At 44.8% G+C, this 19672-nt stretch overlaps 2 protein-coding genes across 2 annotated transcripts in view; both read right to left on the reverse strand.

Moving 5' to 3' along the window:
- Positions 1 to 1470: 1470 nt before the first annotated feature.
- Positions 1471 to 19651, reverse strand: raph1b (Ras association (RalGDS/AF-6) and pleckstrin homology domains 1b). The gene is made up of 19 exons (XM_025062048.1): positions 18756 to 19651; positions 18131 to 18236; positions 17845 to 18036; positions 17216 to 17637; positions 16647 to 16733; positions 15601 to 15675; positions 13455 to 13532; positions 11515 to 11674; positions 10680 to 10801; positions 9957 to 10022; positions 9727 to 9870; positions 9313 to 9423; positions 9122 to 9220; positions 8914 to 9034; positions 8693 to 8826; positions 8032 to 8600; positions 6723 to 6935; positions 6364 to 6644; positions 1471 to 6247 (listed from the first exon to the last, which is right to left on the reverse strand). Exons 1-19 carry the CDS (start codon positions 18873 to 18875, stop codon positions 3918 to 3920), a joined length of 5430 nt encoding a protein of 1809 aa, XP_024917816.1. The 5' UTR covers positions 18876 to 19651; the 3' UTR covers positions 1471 to 3917.
- The window catches only part of LOC103389892 (ras-associated and pleckstrin homology domains-containing protein 1-like), a 25019-nt gene continuing 24394 nt past the window's right edge, over positions 19048 to 19672 (reverse strand). The window contains exon 6 of the mRNA XM_025062049.1: positions 19048 to 19121. Within this exon, the coding sequence (XP_024917817.1) occupies positions 19048 to 19121 (74 nt within the window). The remainder of the gene's footprint in view (positions 19122 to 19672) is intronic.

Genomic DNA, 19672 nt, shown 5'->3' on the forward strand with positions numbered 1-19672 from the left:
GATTTTTTATTATTATTTAAAGCATGGCTGAGAAATTAAGGGACATTTGGAGCGAATGGGAGTTTTTATCCATGAGGCTTCAGTGATCTGACACCACAACAAATGATTTAAAAAATCCCCATGTTTTGAGTGAGATCAGGAGTTGACCCTTGACCTTTAAATGAGACTATAATCACTAAAGTTTTCAGATTTTCAAGTTTTTTTACCATCAAAACTAAACGTGACCATCAGACAAATTAAGTTTCATTTTGTCCAACTGTCCTATGAATTTCCTTCAGTGCTTCACTCTCTACTGTTAGTCTGTTTTTTAGTTTTGCTCCTTTCACAGTTTTGTTTCTAAATTTTAACTGCTTTTTGATTTGTGTACAGACTGTTGAACTTCTATCGTTTATTTTGTGTCATGAAAATGCAATCGATGCAACAGACCAAAAGTCATAAAAGACCCTTGGCTGGAGGTCGAGGTTAAAGTCAATCAATTTTGTTAGCAAAGCAGACAATGCCGTCCTAAAAATATGAAATGATTTGGAAATTTAAAAAGCATAAGCTCTGTTTAACTTTTTTAAATCTGTGAGATTATGAAAAATATACCACAGATTAGCCCCGTGGGCCCGAGCAGCATTAATCTGCAGATGGTGTTTGGCATCAGAGCCCTCAGACGTGTGCATTCAGACTTGGATTCATTGTGGTGAGAAAAACAAATGAATGTATTTTGAAGTGGTTCCTGTTCTTTAGGAGAAAGTGATTAACATCTGGAACTTCCTCTTCTCCTGATTCAGCCCTCCTTCTCCAGCTCCTGCCGGCTGAAAATCCGACTCCTCGACCCAGGTTCTTTCTTTAAAGTGTGGCAGTGACAGCAGCTCCAGTGAGGAGTTCAGTCAGGAGTGCAGTGAGGAGGTAAGGATGCAAGTGGGCTTGAGATTTGCATTTTATCTTATAACATTAATACAACTTGTTGACACTGTATAACAATGTCATTGGCTGTGCAGGTGTACAGACGGAGACACCAGTCCACACTAACATTTATACACAGAGGTGGGTTTAGCTGCCGATGGGCTGTCATTAACATAATATCCTGGATGTACCATGATGGTCCTCATTAACACTGACTCCAAAATAATGATCATCTTTTAGGAGCCCGTGCTTCCCCTCTTCCTCCTTCACATTCAGCCCAGAGCTGCTTTCAGCAATTTCCTGGAGTGAACATCAGTGAAGTTACTGCTTAGAAACCGAACTTCAAATATAATGTGTTGAGTTTCCAGTTCATATTCACTCATGTATTTTAAACACAAGTCGCTCCAAATGTTTTTTTCTGCCCCAAACACTTTCTCCACAATTTATCCACTAGAGGGCGCACGAAATGTACCTTCCCCTTTAGCAGTTTTCGTGAAGCGTCGAGTATCGAGTCACACCTGATCCACGTGACGTGGTAAAATAAAAAAGACTAAAAGACTAAAAAAGACTGGAGGCAGGTTTTCTGATTTAACATTTATATTGTGACTTTCAGTTTATATGCAAGAGGACACTTTGACTTGATCTGCAACCACTTTTCTTCATTTCATTTCATTTGGCTTCCACGTGTTCACATCAGCACATTAATAACTTACATACTGTACTGCAGCCACGGACCATGATATGGACTCAAACATCTGTGGCTGAGCAGGACGAAGACACCTTGACCGTTGACCCCACCCGTCCCCCCTCAACACACACACACACATACACTCGCTCACACACAAACACAGACACACGCATCCACACTACAGCCGATACGGGTGAAACGTGACCCACGTCACATGACGACATGTTGACTATAAGATAAGTAGCACCCTTAAAATAAAGACACAGCCGTGATAGAGTAAAGCCGAACTTCATGACCCAGTTTTTAGAATAATAATAATAATAATAATAATTAAACATAAAATCCCTGTAAATTACAGTCAGAAACAGTAATGATGATGATGAACGTTCTGTACATTAACTACATATACCAGTCTGATCTGCACTTCCTGGGTTTTGATGTCAGTGATGACAGTAGTTGAGCAGCAACTGTGACTGTGCAGTCACACACACTGATGGGATATAATGGTGAAAATGAAGTACAGATGTCAAACACATAGCACCACCTTCATCACCATATACAACAGTCCAGTTTGTCTCCAGACGGTGAAGAGTCTTCTTTCACCTCACTGTGTTAATGGGGGATTATGGTTTCCTTCTGATCTGTACTAGTCTTGTGCGGTGTAACAGTTCAGGTGTTGAAGTCCCTGTTCAGACCTGATACTAGATTCTGTCTGAGATTTGGACACACGTGGACAGCTCCCGGTGCAGGTCTGAATGACTGAATGTGTCCTATAAGCTCCTTGGAATGCATTTGGAGATTTGAGGACAGGTGGTAACAAGACCGATAATAACATGACTTTACTCATTAAGGCAGGGTCTGCAGGAGTTCACTAATGAATAAACCATTCAAATATACTACAGTTAACCAACCAGTCAACCCAACACAGATGTTTACCACTGTTACCAAGGACCTAACACCAGTAAAGTTTACAATCACCATGCTTCTTCTGGACCATCATGCTGTCAATCAAACACAGTGACCAATCATAACCGCCCTCCCATTTTTCTCCCATCCTCTATTTTTCTCTTAATTCATAAAACACAACTCCTGTTCAATGAGAACCTGGACTGTAGCACCTCCAGCTCCACCCATTTCTTACATACAGTCTTTTTTTTTTTTTCAAAGTCAAACTTATGGAGAAATTAATAATTGGAGAAGACGGCGACATATAATTTTCATAGTGAGGTCACAGTAAACCTCTAGCTGGTCTCACATCACTCAGGTCTGACATTATTACCGGGTCTAAACAGGGTCAAAGTTTGCTCCTTAGTGTTGTGTTTCTTGGTATACATTCTTTTATTACTAGTTTTCTGTTTCACGGCAAACCTCGTGGACCATCTATCAAAAAACAGACACGTAAAAAAATCCTTCCATTCATTAATCGTTAAATAATTCTATATAAAAGCAAACGCCTTCACAATTGCCTCGTCTGCAGCTGTGCTTCCACTCAGCAGTGCAGTGTTCTGCAGCTCGAACAAATGTGGACTTTAAAGGGAAACCAGTTTCTGTGAGAGATAAATAATCTTCTGACCAATTAGCCGTCTTCCATCGAGCACCTATTCTGTGCTGGACGTCAGCATCAGAGTTCCTCGACTATTCAATTTATTTTCTTTTAAACAAAGTAGAGTTCAGTGAACCAACACTGCACTGCTGTGTGGAAAGACTGCCATCATAGTTCAACCAATAACTGTTTTGCCTCCATATGATCATATACACACATATGCATGCTCATTGCACGTCTCTCTCCCTCACACACACATGCATACTCACTGCAACAGCTTCATGTTTTACAGCTAACTGGTTACTTGAGGTCCATGCAGAACCAAAGCACAGAGAACCTGTGGGGTTTATGTCTAACGTTGTCGTCTCCGGTACGTGGCACAGACTTGTGGCAAAGAAGCAAATACATTGTTTGGCTCAGACTTGGATCCAGTAACATTTGAAAAAAACTCTGATTCCAACCTGCTCCATGTACCAGGATTTACAATAGAGGTGTTTTTTTTCCAGAGAGTTTAGGCAATCATAGAAATTCTAGTTTTCTGTGATTTCAAACTGACCTGCTCTGCTCATTAATGGACCCATATTGTAAATCCTGCAGATGCAGAAAATGCAAAGCATGTTTTAAAAAAAAAGCAAAAATTAGCAAATGCTAAGTGTTAACGGCCGGGTTAAGATTTGATTATGTACAAAGTCTTTTGTCACGGTGACCCCGGGGGGACAGACGTGACCTGGGATTTTACTTCCCACTTATTTGAACAACTGTCCCATGTCACTTCAGGCATGAAGGCGTTCAACACTACCCGGTGAGCTTGGTGGCGTCTCCACGTTTAGGGGGAGCAGGTGGAGGTCCTCGCCGCAGTGTTGCATAGCCTGAGATGTTCCCGGACATGTAGCCCCCATTCCCTCCGTTGCTTTGCCTCACGTTGTCCAGGAGCAGCTCAGGTGGAGGTGGAGGCAGTGCCATGTCATCCATGGTCCCTGCAGGGTCAGACTTTCCCAAGAGGCTGGCGGAGTTCAGAGAACTCTGACGACCCACTGATTTTCGCTTCAGTGTTCGGTTCAGGTCTGCTAGGAAGTTGGGCTGCCCCGAGCTGCCCTTTGGGGAGGTGGGTGGAGGTGGGGAGAGTGGAGGAGGTTCAGGGGTGGTGTTACTACGCCGTGCGAGTGTTGGGGGAGGAGTCTTTTTCAGTGAGCCCTTACTCCATGTTGAGTTGCTGACAAGGGGTACAGGTGGTGGAGGAGGCGGAGCCTGAGGCTGGGGGTTAACCACTGCAACCTTCGGAGGCCCTGTGCTGTGCACTTCATTAGTGGGAGGTGGTGGAGGGGGAAACAAATCATTGGGTGGAGGAGGAGGTGGAAAGTAGCCACAGTCAGGAGGTGGGGAAGGGAAATCACCACCAGACTGCTTTGTCTGGCTCACTTTGGCCTGAAGAGCCAAAGGCAAGTTGGACAGGTTGAGCTTGCCTGGTTTAGGAGGAGCAGGGGGTCCAGCAGAGAGCTCCTTGGAAGGAGATCCAGAGGAGGAGGAAGCAGGGCATGTGGATGAGGAAGAAGTGCTGCTCTGTGGAGCAAACTTGCTGAGCAAGTTCCTCCTGGACTCTTCATAGGAGGAGGAACCGTTGGACTTGATGCTGGAGTTTCTCTGTGGAGTAGGAGGAGGTTTCTTTAGTCCTGAATTGGACGAACCTGATGGTGACCTCCTGATGGGGGATCCAAGATTCCCGGGTGGAAGAGGAGGTGGGGGTGGAGTGGGACCACCAACAGGAGCTGGGGGAGGTGGCGGTGGAGGAGGTGGTGCAGGGAAGCCAGCGTTGTTTTCTGAAGGAGGTGGAGGAAAGTCAGTAGACTGGAGCTGCTGGCTGCCACCAGGCTGCCATTTTGGTTTGGTCTTGACTGCAGGAGGAGAGAGGGGAGGTTTGGGGAGCTCGGCTGGATTCACGACTGGCAAGGAAGCTCCTGGAAACTGACTGGCTAGTTGTTTCACTAACGACATGGCAGGAGGTCCTCCTGTTGAGACAGGTGGTTTGGACAGGCTGTGCTGCTTGGGCAGAGTTGGAGGAGGGTGGACGATGGAGGTGCTGTGCCCTGCCTGGAGGCTGAACTGCTTCTTGAGAGGTGCAGGAGGAGGAGGAGGTGGTGGTGGTGGTGGAGTTGGGCCTCCTAAAGCAGCTGGCGGCGGAGCGGGAGGAAAAGGTGAGACGGGCGACACAGGTTTGTGGACAAAGCCTTGGGTGAAGGTTTTAGGAGGGGCCAGCGGAGGTCCAGGAGGAGGCGGAAACTGGGCTGGTTCTGGCAACTGTTGGGGAGGAGGAGGTGGCGGTGGAGGTGGTGGAGGTGGAGGAGGGGGAGGTGGTGGTGGAGCAGGGGCCGGAGGTGGCGACTCATCAAGATCTCCATTAGGACACAGCAGGTCCCGTGGTGGGCTGGGAAAGCGTTCCTTCAGAGCCTGCTTCAGTCCGGTGGAGTAAACCCGCTGACTCATGGGAGCTGGTGCAGGTGGAGCTGGGGGTGGGGGTGGAGGAGGAGGAAAGGCTGTTCCGTTCATATGTGGAGCAGACAGAGGTGCTGGGGGTGGAGGAAAGCAGGATGGCGTGGTGGCTGGACTCGGTCCCAGCTTCAGCACAGCCATGGCTGAACCTGGTGCGGGCATGCAGGGCGGAGGGGGAGGAGGTGGTGGAGGAGGAGGTGGGACATTAGTCCTTGCTGCGATATGATTTACATTTGGTTTGACAGTCACCTGAGCCGCAGGTGGCGTCGGTGTGCGGGTTGGGCCCAGACTGGGAAGCTTGTTTTGACTGGCTGCATTTTGATTCCGCAGCCTGGTGATGGTGCTGAACTTGTACATGTTGAGAGCGGGCGAATGGTGCGACACCATCTGAACAGGAGGAGGGGGAGGTGGTGGAGGTGGCGGAGGAGGAGGTGGAGGAGGCTGATGCTGCTGTTGCTGCTGTGGAGGCATGTGGTTATAAGTGACGACTGTCTGTGGGGGTGGGGCAGGTGGGAGAGGATGCTCCTGTGGTGGCTGTTGATGGCGCTGTGGAGACTGTGTTGGTTGCTGTGGGGCTTTTTGAGGAGACCCAGGTGGTGGAGGCAGGTACTGCAGGTACTGCTGCTGTGTTTGTTGCGCTGGCGGTTGCTTTTTTTGTTGCTGCTGCTGCTGCTGCTGTAGTTGTTGCTGTAGTTGTTGCTGCTGCTTGTGCAGTACATTCTGCTGCTGTTGCAGTAGTTGTTGTTGTAGTTGCTGCTGCAGCCGTTGCTGCTCTTGCAGCTGTTGCTTCTGTTGCACTTCTTGTTGCAGTTGCTGCTGCCGTTGCTGCAGCGGCAGCCGTTGCTGCTCTTGCAGTTGTTGCTGCTGTTGCACTTGTTGTAGTTGATGTTGCTGCTGCAGCCGTTGCTGCTCTTGCAGCTGTTGCTTCTGTTGCACTTCTTGTTGCAGTTGCTGCTGCCGTTGCTGCAGCGGCAGCCGTTGCTGCTCTTGCAGCTGTTGCTTCTGTTGCACTTTTTGTTGCAGTTGCTGCTGCTCCTGCAGTTGTTGCAGTTGCTGCTGCCGTTGCTGCAGCGGCAGCCGTTGCTGCTCTTGCAGCTGTTGCTTCTGTTGCACTTTTTGTTGCAGTTGCTGCTGCTCCCGCAGTTGTTGCTGCTGTTGCACTTGTTGTAGTTGATGTGGCTGCTGCAGCCGTTGCTGCTCTTGCAGCTGTTGCTTCTGTTGCACTTTTTGTTGCAGTTGCTGCTGCCGTTGCTGCAGCGGCAGCCGTTGCTGCTCTTGCAGCTGTTGCTTCTGTTGCACTTTTTGTTGCAGTTGCTGCTGCCGTTGCTGCAGCAGCAGCCGTTGCTGCTCCTGCAGTTGTTGCAGTTGCTGCTGCCGTTGCTGCAGCAGGAGCCGTTGCTGCTCCTGCAGTTGTTGCAGTTGCTGCTGCCGTTGCTGCAGCAGGAGCCGTTGCTGCTCCTGCAGTTGTTGCAGTTGCTGCTGCCGTTGCTGCAGCGGCAGCCGTTGCTGCTCTTGCAGTTGTTGCTGCTGTTGCACTTGTTGTAGTTGATGTGGCTGCTGCAGCCGTTGCTGCTCTTGCCGTTGTTGCTTCTGTTGCACTTTTTGTTGCAGTTGCTGCTGCTCCTGCAGTTGTTGCAGTTGCTGCTGCTCCTGCAGTTGTTGCAGTTGCTCCTGCTCCCGCAGTTGTTGCTGCTGTTGCACTTGTTGTAGTTGATGTGGCTGCTGCAGCCGTTGCTGCTCTTGCAGTTGTTGCTTTTGTTGCACTTCTTGTTGCAGTTGCTGCTGCTCCTGCAGTTGTTGCAGTTGCTGCTGCCGTTGCTGCAGCGGCAGCCGTTGCTGCTCTTGCCGTTGTTGCTTCTGTTGCACTTTTTGTTGCAGTTGCTGCTGCTCCTGCAGTTGTTGCAGTTGCTGCTGCCGTTGCTGCAGCAGCAGCCGTTGCTGCTCCTGCAGTTGTTGCAGTTGCTGCTGCCGTTGCTGCAGCGGCAGCCGTTGCTGCTCTTGCCGTTGTTGCTTCTGTTGCACTTTTTGTTGCAGTTGCTGCTGCCGTTGCTGCAGCAGGAGCCGTTGCTGCTCCTGCAGTTGTTGCTGCTGTTGCATTTGTTGTAGTTGATGTTGCTGCTGCAGCCGTTGCTGCTCTTGCAGCTGTTGCTTCTGTTGCACTTTTTGTTGCAGTTGCTGCTGCCGTTGCTGCAGCGGCAGCCGTTGCTGCTCTTGCAGTTGTTGCTTTTGTTGCACTTCTTGTTGCAGTTGCTGCTGCCGTTGCTGCAGCGGCAGCCGTTGCTGCTCTTGCCGTTGTTGCTTCTGTTGCACTTCTTGTTGCAGTTGCTGCTGCCGTTGCTGCAGCGGCAGCCGTTGCTGCTCTTGCAGCTGTTGCTTCTGTTGCACTTCTTGTTGCAGTTGCTGCTGCTCCTGCAGTTGTTGCAGTTGCTGCTGCCGTTGCTGCAGCGGCAGCCGTTGCTGCTCTTGCAGTTGTTGCTTCTGTTGCACTTCTTGTTGCAGTTGCTGCTGCCGTTGCTGCAGCAGCAGCCGTTGCTGCTCCTGCAGTTGTTGCAGTTGCTGCTGCTCCTGCAGTTGTTGCTGCTGTTGCACTTGTTGTAGTTGATGTTGCTGCTGCAGCCGTTGCTGCTCTTGCAGTTGTTGCTGCTGTTGCACTTGTTGTTGTAGTTGTTGCTGCTGTTGCTGCAGCCGTTGCTGCTCTTGCAGCCGTTGCTGTTCTTGGAGCCGTTGCTGCTCTTGCATCCGTTGCTGCTCTTGCACTTGTTGCTGCTGCTGCAATTGTTGCTGCTGTTGCACTTGTTGTTGTAGTTGATGTTGCTGCTGTTGCTGGGTCAACGCCTGCATCTGCACTGGTGTCTGTGGTGGATTCTGTGATGGTGGATTCTGTGATGGTGGAGGGGTTAAGGCTGCGTGGTCCAGTGAATGCTGGCTGTGATGCCGATGACTGTGGGAAGCGTGGGGCAGGGTGCCTGACCTGGACGCCTCCATCCTCATCTGTCAGAAGTGTCAATTGCACGTTAGTTCAGTTAGTGAATAACCTATGTCTTTAGGTTGAGACGGAGAGACAGGGATGGAGACCTTAGTACCTTAGTGTTTTCTTCAATTTGGGTTCCCCTCTTCCAGGCCTCTGAGAAAATGGAGCTCACCACACTCTGTGACCGACCATGAGATCCTGTGTCCACACCACTGTCTGAGTGGCCTGAGTGATTGGACTGGGACTCTGGAAACCAAAGACAAGGATTAGGGCTCCGTGTGTGTGTGACCCATGTGAATGAAATATCACTAAAGATAAATCTGAAGGACTGACCTGGAATACTAACTGAGCTGGACCCTGATCTGATGCTGGAGGTCGACAGAGACGACCAATCATAGGCAGCCTCTGTCCTCTTCATGGCCTCCTGGTAGTTTCCGTAGAGCTGCTTTCCATACTACACAAACACAAGATACGTTTTTAACACCAGTATAAAAAGTTTTAAACCCAGAACAATTAAAACAGGCAATGGCGTCAGACATACCTTGGCGATTCGAATTCCATTCACCCATTGGTGCAGAGTCCTGACATCATCGCAGCAAAGGTATTTAATGTACTGTGACTTCTTCTGGATTTGTGGATGCTGTAAAATGAAATGTTTATTTTACCATCCCCAAACGCTTCACAAATCAACATTAATTTATTAGGTTTTCACAGACGAATAATAAAATTCACCTTCAGGGCCAGGCAGTAGTCAGTGGGAGCCTTGTATTTGCTGCGATAGTCCTGACCATAATACACGTTCACATGGTCTAACTGCAGGAAGCAGACGAGATCTCTGGAGGCCTGGGGGACAGAAGAGACAATGATACACAGTTGAACACATTTGACTACAGTGAGGCTTTTGAACTACTCCTGTCGAGGAGTCAAAATTTCCCGGCTTCAGTCGACCAAAATTTTCTTTGGCTGATTACAGCCCAAGAAGTCACTGCACATGTGCTGTGCAAATCAGCAGCAAAAAAAACAACACAACAGGCATGAAGCTGCAAACAGGAAATACCACTGAGTTGACTGAGTGTGTCTGCTTCTCATAACAGCTCAGCCATTTATTTTCTACATTCTGTCTTTATTCTAGTCACATTCATTTACCTTGGCCTTGCCCTTTGGCACGTAGTAGATCCCAGAAGCCCTCAGGAGGAAGTACCGCTTCTTCCACGACTTCTTCCCATCCTCCTTCAACCACAGGACACCTTCAATCTCAGGCACAGACACAGAGACGCCACAGAAACACTCCTAGAGGAGGTAAAAGCATAGAACCAAGTCAGTACCAAAAGAAACAGCCCTGTTTCACCTGCAACTGCACGTTCCACTGGTTTCACCTCTAACAGAGCCTCTTTATTCCTGTCAGCCATTTCTGATGTCTCCTTCCGCCCCAGCAGATAGTTCTGTAAGTGAAGGAGAGGAGGTGCAGAGGGGTGTAAATGTCAAATGTCTTTCTCACTTAACATCTGAAATGGCACAACATCCGTAAACAATAACAGTGTTCCAGGTCATAGACTGGTCCTGAATGGAGCTGCATGTTTTACTTGGACGTCAGAAGTCAGTTCAAACCAGGTTTCTCATAAAAAGCAAGTTATGAAGCAAAATTTGTAGCAGCCTCTTTTCAACAAAAATACATCTATGTCTATGTTAAAAAAATGAAAAATATAACAGTGTATAACTAGTTGTAAGATAATAATAATAATAATAATAATAATAAGTCTAATAAATCACAGTTTATTATTAGAATTCTATAAAAGCCACATTTAGTAAAATCTAAATATTAAACATTGCATACTTAACCCAATCTAAATAAAAAATGAGTTAATTAAAATCATTTAAAAACTTTCTTGACAAAAAAAAACCCCAGTGCTTTTGCCTAATTTGGGACTTAGTTACACTTTAATCTAAGACTAAGACTGAATGAATGAACTAAATGTCAAAACACTGATCTACAAAAAACAGACGCCACTTGTGATGCAAGAGTGGACATTGTTAGACTGCTGGTGGTCTGCAGTTGACAGGAGTTCCCTGTCCAGTGCCTGTAGGACCCAGTGTCTCACCTGAGGGTTTTTGAAAAGAGCGTATTTCTCGATGCGTTCGGTGAACATCAGTTTGTTGTGACTGTCCCGGGTCCAGTTCAACAGGTTCTCCACCAAGTTCTCATGGTCCTCAAAAATACGCTCTATGAAAAGAAGGATTGGCAGAGATGAGCGTGACAATACCAGGCTTGCAGTTTTTCCCCTGCTGATGTGCAGATGTGGAGTTAATTCTGCTGGTGTGTTCTGTCTCCTGGGTGGAGCAGTAACTATAAAGTCACAGCTCTTTTTTTTTATTTAACTGTGGTTGGAAGAAACACCGACACAAAAGCATGAAGTGCTGACACATTTTTCTTGTTACAATTGAAAAAAGATTTTTTTTGCAGAGACACACAACAAAAAGGCTTTTTTCTTATACTCTGAAGTTTTCAACTTTATCTTGACATTACACTGAAGAAAATTGTTTTTTTAATGTTGCACTAAAGTCTGTTGAGTCTTTGAACAAAATCTGTATGGACTGGTTCTAGAGAGTGTCTTCCTTATCTAGGTAGTCATAAAAAACACTCAGTTTAGCATATGTTAAACTGAGTATTAGAGACACTTCTTTTAGCCCATCATAATATCTGTGAGAGATCTTCACGATCTTTTAGTTTGGTTCACCGGTGATTAAGTCGATGTCGACCTCCTCTTAGTAACCCATTTAAAAAACCCCTGTCAAACTCCTTTAATAACAGTTTTAGACATTTACTACCTACACCGTGTACATGGACTCTGTGCTCCGTGCTCTCCATGTGCTAACAGTGCTGACTAAGGCAGACTATAAACCATGTTAAGAAGACAGCTGCAGCTGCTTTCTCACCCATCTGTAGCTCAGAGATGGTTTCCACCAGAGACCAGTCAGGGCTGTAACCACAGTGAGACTTGTCCAGCAGGCTGTCCAGCACCTGCCTGACAGACTGACGCTCGTCCACCATCATGGTCTTGGAGCTCTCATCTGACATGTGGACCCTGATCACCAGCTGAAGGCGAGGGGAACGAGAGGAGACTTTTAGTCAGGTTTGTTATGATTGCAAAAATTAAACAATTATCTGGTTAAAAATTGAAAACAGATTGTGGATTGTAATAAGACATAGAAAAAAGATGCTGTCCCTTGTTTTCTACTTCCAAGTGGTAAGAATACTTAACCACATTGGGCCGGGGACCAGTACTTGGCCATAAATCATTTGGGACTGGGTTGCACAGAAAGAACAACAAGTTCTTTTGTAATGTTTTTGTAATTTATCTAAGTCAGCATTGAAATTAAAAAACAAAGCTGCATTTAAAAGAAAGTTCCAAGAGTTAAATCATTAAAGCGCTCAATATAAAATAATAATTAGAATTATTTACTTAAATATATTTAAAAATCAAATAATATATTATGTTTATTTTGTAGCTGAATATGAATTTTATTGCTATTTTTATTGCTATTGGATATAAAACAGATACAACTAAGTATTTATATAATAATTAAATATTAAAAACAGATTAAAACATTTTTGTGTGGTGTAGTACACTCTCAACAACGTAAGTATTTACGGTGAAGACGTACAGCACCATAGCTCTGCACTAAAGGTTAGTGACCACTGGTCCAAATGTGTCTGTCTGAACACAGCTTGTCAACTCACATACATCACAGTCACATTTCTTTTTCTTTTCAGTTATTATCTTTTGCAATTGCTGGTCTCCAGAACCCAAATGTTTCAATTGTTCTTTGGGGCTTTCTCCACACCAAATGTGGGTCACTGGAGTCACATGCAGCTACTAAACACTATAATCCAGTAATCGGGCCCAAGTTTTCATATCCCTAAGCATAAAATGTCCTTCAAAGCAGCAAGCTTAGTTTAAGCTGAATGTGACAAATGCACACGTGCCAAATCTAGCTTAGTCTGAGGGAAAAACAAAGAAAAGAGCCTTTATTACTAAACTACTACTGTCAAGATGGAAACAACAACAAATATAATTGAACTTCTTTTTTTACCAGGAATGACCATTATTGTTGCTTTTATTGTTAAAATATAGTTTGGGCTAAATTAATTATAAAGACAAATGGAATTTAAATGCTTCAAATAAAGATGACGTATATACTAACAAATATAAATAAAGTTAATTTTATCCAATGTAAATTAAACTCTATTTATTCAGAATGAAGAAATTGTGTGGTTCAGTCTAAAACGCTGACAGCTGCAGAACTAACAATTACATTTTGCCACGGTTTATTCACAGCAAGGCCTGAAGACGTTCTTTGTTCATCCAGACTTTAAAAAGGAAGCCATTCTGCTAAATTCATTAGTTCCATTCACAGAGACATTTCATTCACTGGTGAAAACTGCTGATTAAAATGGCCTGGTCTGTTCAGCCCAGTGTCAACTTGTGTGAGGAAACACAATGAAACGTCTCTGGAGAACGACGTCCCAGATCCTTCACGCTTTGTTAGGACCAGTAAATGAGTGTAGTATCTTACACAGAATGATTGTGCATTGTCTTAAAACAAACATACGTACACACAGCACATTTAAGGCCCTCTTTCCTTCCCTTCAGAGGAACACAAACACACACACACACACGCATACGCTCACACACACACAGACACATGAAATGAAATGCTGCAATGACCTACTTTCCCCTGCATTTCACTCTCTTCACTGTGACTGATGTCAGTTGAATACAACGAGACAGCAGTTATGCTAGCAGAGTCGGCCTGGCTTTTTAAACAAGTGAGAAGGAGCGGCAACAATGTAGGAATCAAAGAAGTGATGTTACCTTTTTCACCTGCGCTTCTTTGATTTTTTCCAGGGCAACTCGAATCTTCTCAGCCTTCAGTTTGGCTGCTTGTTCCTCCTGAATGTAGAGACAGAGACACCGTTAAGGCAGCTGTCATTCACACAGGAGCGGACGGTGGAGCTGAATCATGAAGATGAATTATTATAAAATTAAAAATATGATTTATCATGAGGAATACCGTAGCACAAAATGTACAGAAAACATTACTCCTGTAAAAGAGATTTTTCTTTTCATTTTTCAAATTCTGTTGTATATGACAGAAATTTTATATAACTGACATTTCTAAAGTCAACATGATGCATTTTTATTCAGAAGCAAAGAAAGGTTTTAATAAGATTGTTATTGTATCTGTATGTCAGTGAATAAAACAGCAGTTCTAATTTGTGGTTATTGTAGAAGAAACACCTCACATGAAGATTTTAATGTATAATTTCTCTATATTTACAAGAGGTCAAAGACTTATTTCACAGCTTTTATACAACAAGATCCTTTACAAAACAAAAGGATCTATTGGAGCTTCTACAAAAAGACCTTGCGACTTACATTAAACTCAAACGGTTCTAAACCATTTAAATCAAAACCCTAAATCAGACACTGAAACAGCTCTGCAGCATCTCATGTCCTATTTGTCCTTTTTTAGCGTCTTACCTGCCCCCTCCAACAGGATGCCATCACATCCATTCCAAAGGTGTGTTTTATTATGTCAGTGTTCAAAAATGTGACCAGAGTCAAATCAATAAAGTGATGCTACTGTGACACTGGTCCAGCGTCTCAAATATGGCGCTCAGTTCGCCTTCTATGCTTCCATATTCAAAATTATGTGGAGCTGCTGCAGTTTCCCTTTGATCTCACTTCAGAGCAAAGGAGGGAACGATGGCTGAAGATCCCTGAAGCTTCAGAGACGGAGGAAGAGCTTGGGTGTTGATAACAAGAACGTGGCAAAAATGGAAAGGCGGAAAAAAACCCTGCGAAGCATCAAAACTTCTCTCCACTTTTTATAAATGAATAAGAAAGCATCAAAAAAACAAGATGCTGCTGAAGTTTTTCCATAGAATTCCTCAGAAACCTACAGCATGTCCTACTGCAGTCAACTACAAACCCTGAGCTCGGTGAAGGTGGAGGATCACTAACACGTTCTGGCGTGTGCATCTCAGATGATCACAACTCCACTACAAGCAGAGTCAGACAGAAGATGCCCCGCCCCTCACTCATCCCTCCCTCTCCATCACCCTCACCCCCTCTTTTTCCTCTGTCTAATTCTCTCCTAAGGAGATGTAGAGGTTTGGAAGTGTGAACAATCAAGCAAAAGCATAATCCCATAGAAAAACAGCAGACGACGGGGATCAGCCAATCAGTGAGCCACTCTTGACAACAGCCTGTCCTCTGAACACCAGTCAGAAGGAGAAACAGAACTGTGACTGAGCCTGGACCCCTGGAGCTTCAGTTCAGTGACAACACACACACAGAAACACACACACACGGTCCTGTTAGTGGCAGGGCTTTTTGCCGACCCAGTGTGAGTGTGTACGAGTGTGTGTTTGTATACTTAGGTCACGAGGGGGTCACTAAGATTTAATCCCAGAGTCAATCTGGGTCACAGTGTTGATGTAGAAATACATGTACAAGTACATGAGACACATTCACTTCCTCCCTCTCCCCCTGCCCCTCCTGTAGCCTCTTTCATTTCTACACCTTACTAAGTTATCAACAATCCAAGGTTTAAAACAGTCACACTGTTCACAAAGAACAGCTTCTTCTAAGATGCATGCAGATTTTTGACCTATAAATATATTTATTTGACATCTACTTCAGTACTGGTTCAATTACCATTGTCTCTGGTCTTCTTTTAATTTTAGCAAAATAATAAAATAAAAATTGTGATTTTTAAATGTTATTTTGTCTCATCCATCTCACTCCTGTCTGTTCAGAGCTAAACTCATCAGCAGGTTGACTTTTGTCATCTCCCACAGATGATTTAATAACCTTTGACCTCTATTTTAAAAACACAATTAACTGTGAGCAGCAGGTGGGTTTTTTCAGACATGCAAAGCAGTGAAGATGAGCAGTGTTCACTCACAAACAGAAAACAAAAGTAAACAAAGGAGCCAGTGTGTGAGTAGGTCACCTTGGTCAGGAGGTGAGAAGGTTTTCCTGCTATGCTTTTCAGAATGAGTGAGGTTTCTTGGTCCAAATAGGAGTGCTGGGGTGAGGAAGAGAGGAGAAAATAAAGAAGGAGAGGAGGAGGAGCAGAGGAAAAATAAAGGAAGAAGATTAATGATAAACAACTTTAAGGCAGATTAATAATGCAAGGTAATCAGATGATTTTTTTGTGTAAAAGCAGTGAAGTGAGAGACGATTCCATTAATGAAGAGCTGAGCAGCCGTGTCTGTCATTAGCTGCTGCTGTGGAACACAGGCCATGATTGTGACACTAACAAAAATGATACACAATAAAGCATACACTCACTCTGAAATAATACCATATCCATTATGGATACTGCTCTGGGCTACAGGGCAATACTACAGTACTATAGTCTACTACAAACATCTACACAATTAGGCATTAATCAAATGCTGGACTCATGTTGGCTAAATCAGTGGTTCCCAAACTTTTTCTACCCACCTTTTAGTCGATAAGATCATTGAAGACTCCCCTCTCCCCCAAAGTTACAGCGATCGCTTCAAAATCCAATAACTTCTATGTCAAACACAACACTGCTCTTCCCAATGAATAAAGGGAACACATTAAACATTAAATTTGCATTCCTCCGACCCCCTGCAATAGCCATGGGGTTGACTCACAATTTGGGAACCACTGTGCTAAATTAAATTCAAAATGTATGTTTACACATTAAATCAGTAGTTTAGATTTTTAAACCTGCTTAAACGGGAGAGGAACACACTGTTGGCACCGACAGAAATCAGTGAAATGTTTTTATGGTCAGTGATATTAATGGCTGTTCTCACAATGTGTGGGTATCTCACTCAAACACCTGTTTAAAAACCCAAAACACCGCCATCTTCATCAATGTCATCGATAATTAAATAAATTAAAAAGGAAAGGTTTAGAGGAAGACGTAACACTATTATCCCCTGATCAATCATACACACAAACACACTGAAGGAGTTATGTCATGCACTAACATGCACACGTGCAAACTCACACACTTACAGTGGCCCGGTCCACACCGCCCTCCTGGGAGGTGAAGTCAAGCTGACGTCTGACTGGATTACTATTGGCCCTCCGCAGTGTGACATGCTGAGAAAGCCAGGATGTGCAAGCAAAGATGGGAGCAGTGTGTGTGTTTGTGTGTGTGTGTGTGTGTGTGTGTGATAGAAACAAAAGAAAAAAGATGAAAAAACATGGACATCATGAAAACATGCAAGGTGCGTCAGGACACATGCTTCAGGTGATGTAGCCTTATTATTATCAACTTCATCCAACAGACTGTGACCTCATCAAAAAACAAACAACATTTCAAACCCCATTTCCTGAGGTTTGAAAACACAATGTTAGTGTATTAGGCAAACGTGGAGCAGAATTCATGCTGTTTTCCAAATACAGATGAATAAATGTGAACGAAGCTCCAGTTTCATTCAGGCATGCTGGTTCTTTCCAAACATCACGTGTGATCAAACATGCAGGACATGAGCTGAACCACAGTCAAGACACTGTCTGCTAAATAACACTGTTGCCTGCAGCACCTGCTGTGTGTGTGTCATTGTCCGTGCGTCTCGTACCTCAGTGCTCGTCTGGTTTTGTCCTTGTGAGCTGGAGCTGCTGCGACTCTCCACCTCTGATGCCGTCATTACTTTGTCAATGTCCAGTGAGTCCATACTGGAGGCGGAGGCACATGCTGAGTTGACACTAGACCGCTGTGACGGCGCCTCCTGCTCACTGACGCCCCCCATAGAGCCCGTCCTGCGGTGTTGCCCACCGCCAGAGGACCCCGATGAGGGCCGGCGGAGCGTGGTGGACGAGAATGAAGAGGATGAAGACGAGGAGGAAGATGAGGAGGTTTGCCGAGCAGCCTCGTCCATGCTCAAGGACGCCTTCTCCAGCTGAGAGGTGATGTCGTCCAGGGAGATGTTTGAGGCTGCGGGGCGGCTGTTGCCTCTTACTGTGTTGGCAGGGGAGGCTCGGGTGCTGCTACTCGTGCTTCCTAGTAGTGAAAAAAAAAAAAAAATCAACGCCAGAGTCTTTCATAAATCAGGATAAATTGTTGTGAATAACTCCTAAAGGCAGGAAAAAAAATCATATAGTCTTTGATGGTGATGAATTTTCAACAAAAAATTGCAAAACATTTCAATTCCAGTCGAATTACTTCAGAGATTGTGTAGAAGCAGAATTATTAACGCAGCAAAACTACCTCCGCTGCTCCCTCCTCCACCGGTGCCTGTGTGCTTCGTGCTTGCACTGCGTCCAGGCGCCCTCTGTTGGCCTTTGCTCTGTCCCCGAGATGTGGAATTTGGTCTGGAAATTGTACTGAGCTCCTGCTCAATGGAGCAGAGGTCCGCCATGAGGGCGTCCAGGTCAACTGTCTCTCCCTGGTTCAAGGCCTCTGCACAGAGTAAAGTATGAAGGAAACAGAATTATGAGCAGAGAGCAGGAGGTAGAACAAATTGTCTTCAGATTAGCTCAAAGTCAAGCCTCACCGTTAATGTTGTACATAGAGAATCTGTAGGAAAAGTTGGCCATGTTTGTCTCTTGTCTGAGAGGAGGCTTCTGCAGTGCTTTCTGTGGCCTGCCATCATCCAGACTCTGCAGAGGAACAAACACACAGGAAACAGTTGGTGAACACATGCACATCGTCAACGCACTACAGTCCAACCACTGAATATATGCAGCAACAAGTTCATCTCACAAAATATGATAAATCTTAAAACTAATAAAGGGCACAATGAGGAATACTAATTTACTCAGGCCACCAAATAAATGGAAGGAAGAGATAAAAGGAGGAAAAAAGATAAGAAGAAGAAATTCAGAAATATAAAAAGTTATGAAGGCAGGATCCGCGGCGTTGAGAAGTACGCACAAGGCACGCACGCACACACATTCACTCGCTCACTTAGACACTCGCTCTGAACTGGTGGGAAGGGTGTTGCTAGGATACAATAACTGGAGACAGAATGAGTATCAGTGTTGGGGTTGCTATGGTAACAGCTCTATCTATTCTCCATGATCCGCTACCTGTTTGATCCCATATTATGGCAAATCGCCACCATTATTATCATCAATATGTGTGTGTGTGTGTGTGTGTGTGTGTCCGTGCATGTTAACCTGCGTAAGCTTGTCCAGCTCCCCCAACCAGGCACCAAACATCTTGTCCAAATCCTGGTCCTCCTTATCACTGTCCTCCTCCGCTCCATGGTCCAACTCATCGTCTGACACCTGCTCCATCTGTGGACAGAAAATAAAAATAAAAATAGTCAGGTGATTATACAAATAAACAAAAACATCCCACAAAGTCAAATCAGTCAAAATAAAAAGGAGAAGTTATTGAGAAATAAATCTAAGGAGGTGAGGCTTTAGGGCCTCATGCCAACCACACTGCATGTTACCATGACAACACTCATGGACCCCCAATGGGTGTGCAGCCGGATTGCTGAAACCCCCTGTATCGTTGAGCATTTTTGACCAGCATCGCTGTGTCCACACAGGATAAAAGCAGCAACAGAAATAGACCGAATCAAAACAACATCCACTTTATCTATTGATGATCAAAGTGAATGTGTTTTGACATCAAGGTAAAATCTGTGACTCTGTGAGCAGCAGCAGCAGACAGAGGTGTTAAAGGCCTCACCGTGATGGAAACGCGTCTGAAAGTCTTTTGTCAAAAGTGACGATACAGCTCCCTCTACTGGACGTATGGAGAAGTGGTGGATAAAGCAGTGTGACTGGTTGGTGTAATGTTTTCACTTTCTTTAAGTAGCAGAGTTAAATAAAGAAAAAGAACTCCTTTTTGTCACGTGAATCTATCTTCATGTCACTAAGTTTAAGTTTCAGCACCTGTTACATTATGTAACTAAAACACCTCAATTACTGCTGTAAAATAATTCATCTAAGGGTGCAAAATTAACTATTATATAACTATTAACAAACCCAACTACACTGCAGACACACACATAATAGAACTGCCAAAAGAGTCACACTTTTCACTTCAGACCAAAAGTATTTACTCCAAACAAAAGACAGTG

This window comes from Cynoglossus semilaevis, chromosome 14 (genome assembly GCF_000523025.1).
Source record: "Cynoglossus semilaevis isolate Cse_v1.0 chromosome 14, Cse_v1.0, whole genome shotgun sequence".
NCBI classification, from domain to species: domain Eukaryota; kingdom Metazoa; phylum Chordata; class Actinopteri; order Pleuronectiformes; family Cynoglossidae; genus Cynoglossus; species Cynoglossus semilaevis.

Bases quoted from the DNA above. Each gene is read 5' to 3' on its own strand.
- raph1b (XM_025062048.1), bottom strand. From the start codon at position 18,875: ATGGAGCAGGTGTCAGACGATGAGTTGGACCATGGAGCGGAGGAGGAC. The intron at 9,035-9,121 runs GTATGTCTGACG...GTGTTTGTGTAG, and splicing joins ATGGAATTCGAATCGCCAAG to TATGGAAAGCAGCTCTACGG. The intron at 8,827-8,913 runs GTCAGTCCTTCA...TTTGGTTTCCAG, and splicing joins CAGCTCAGTTAGTATTCCAG to AGTCCCAGTCCAATCACTCA.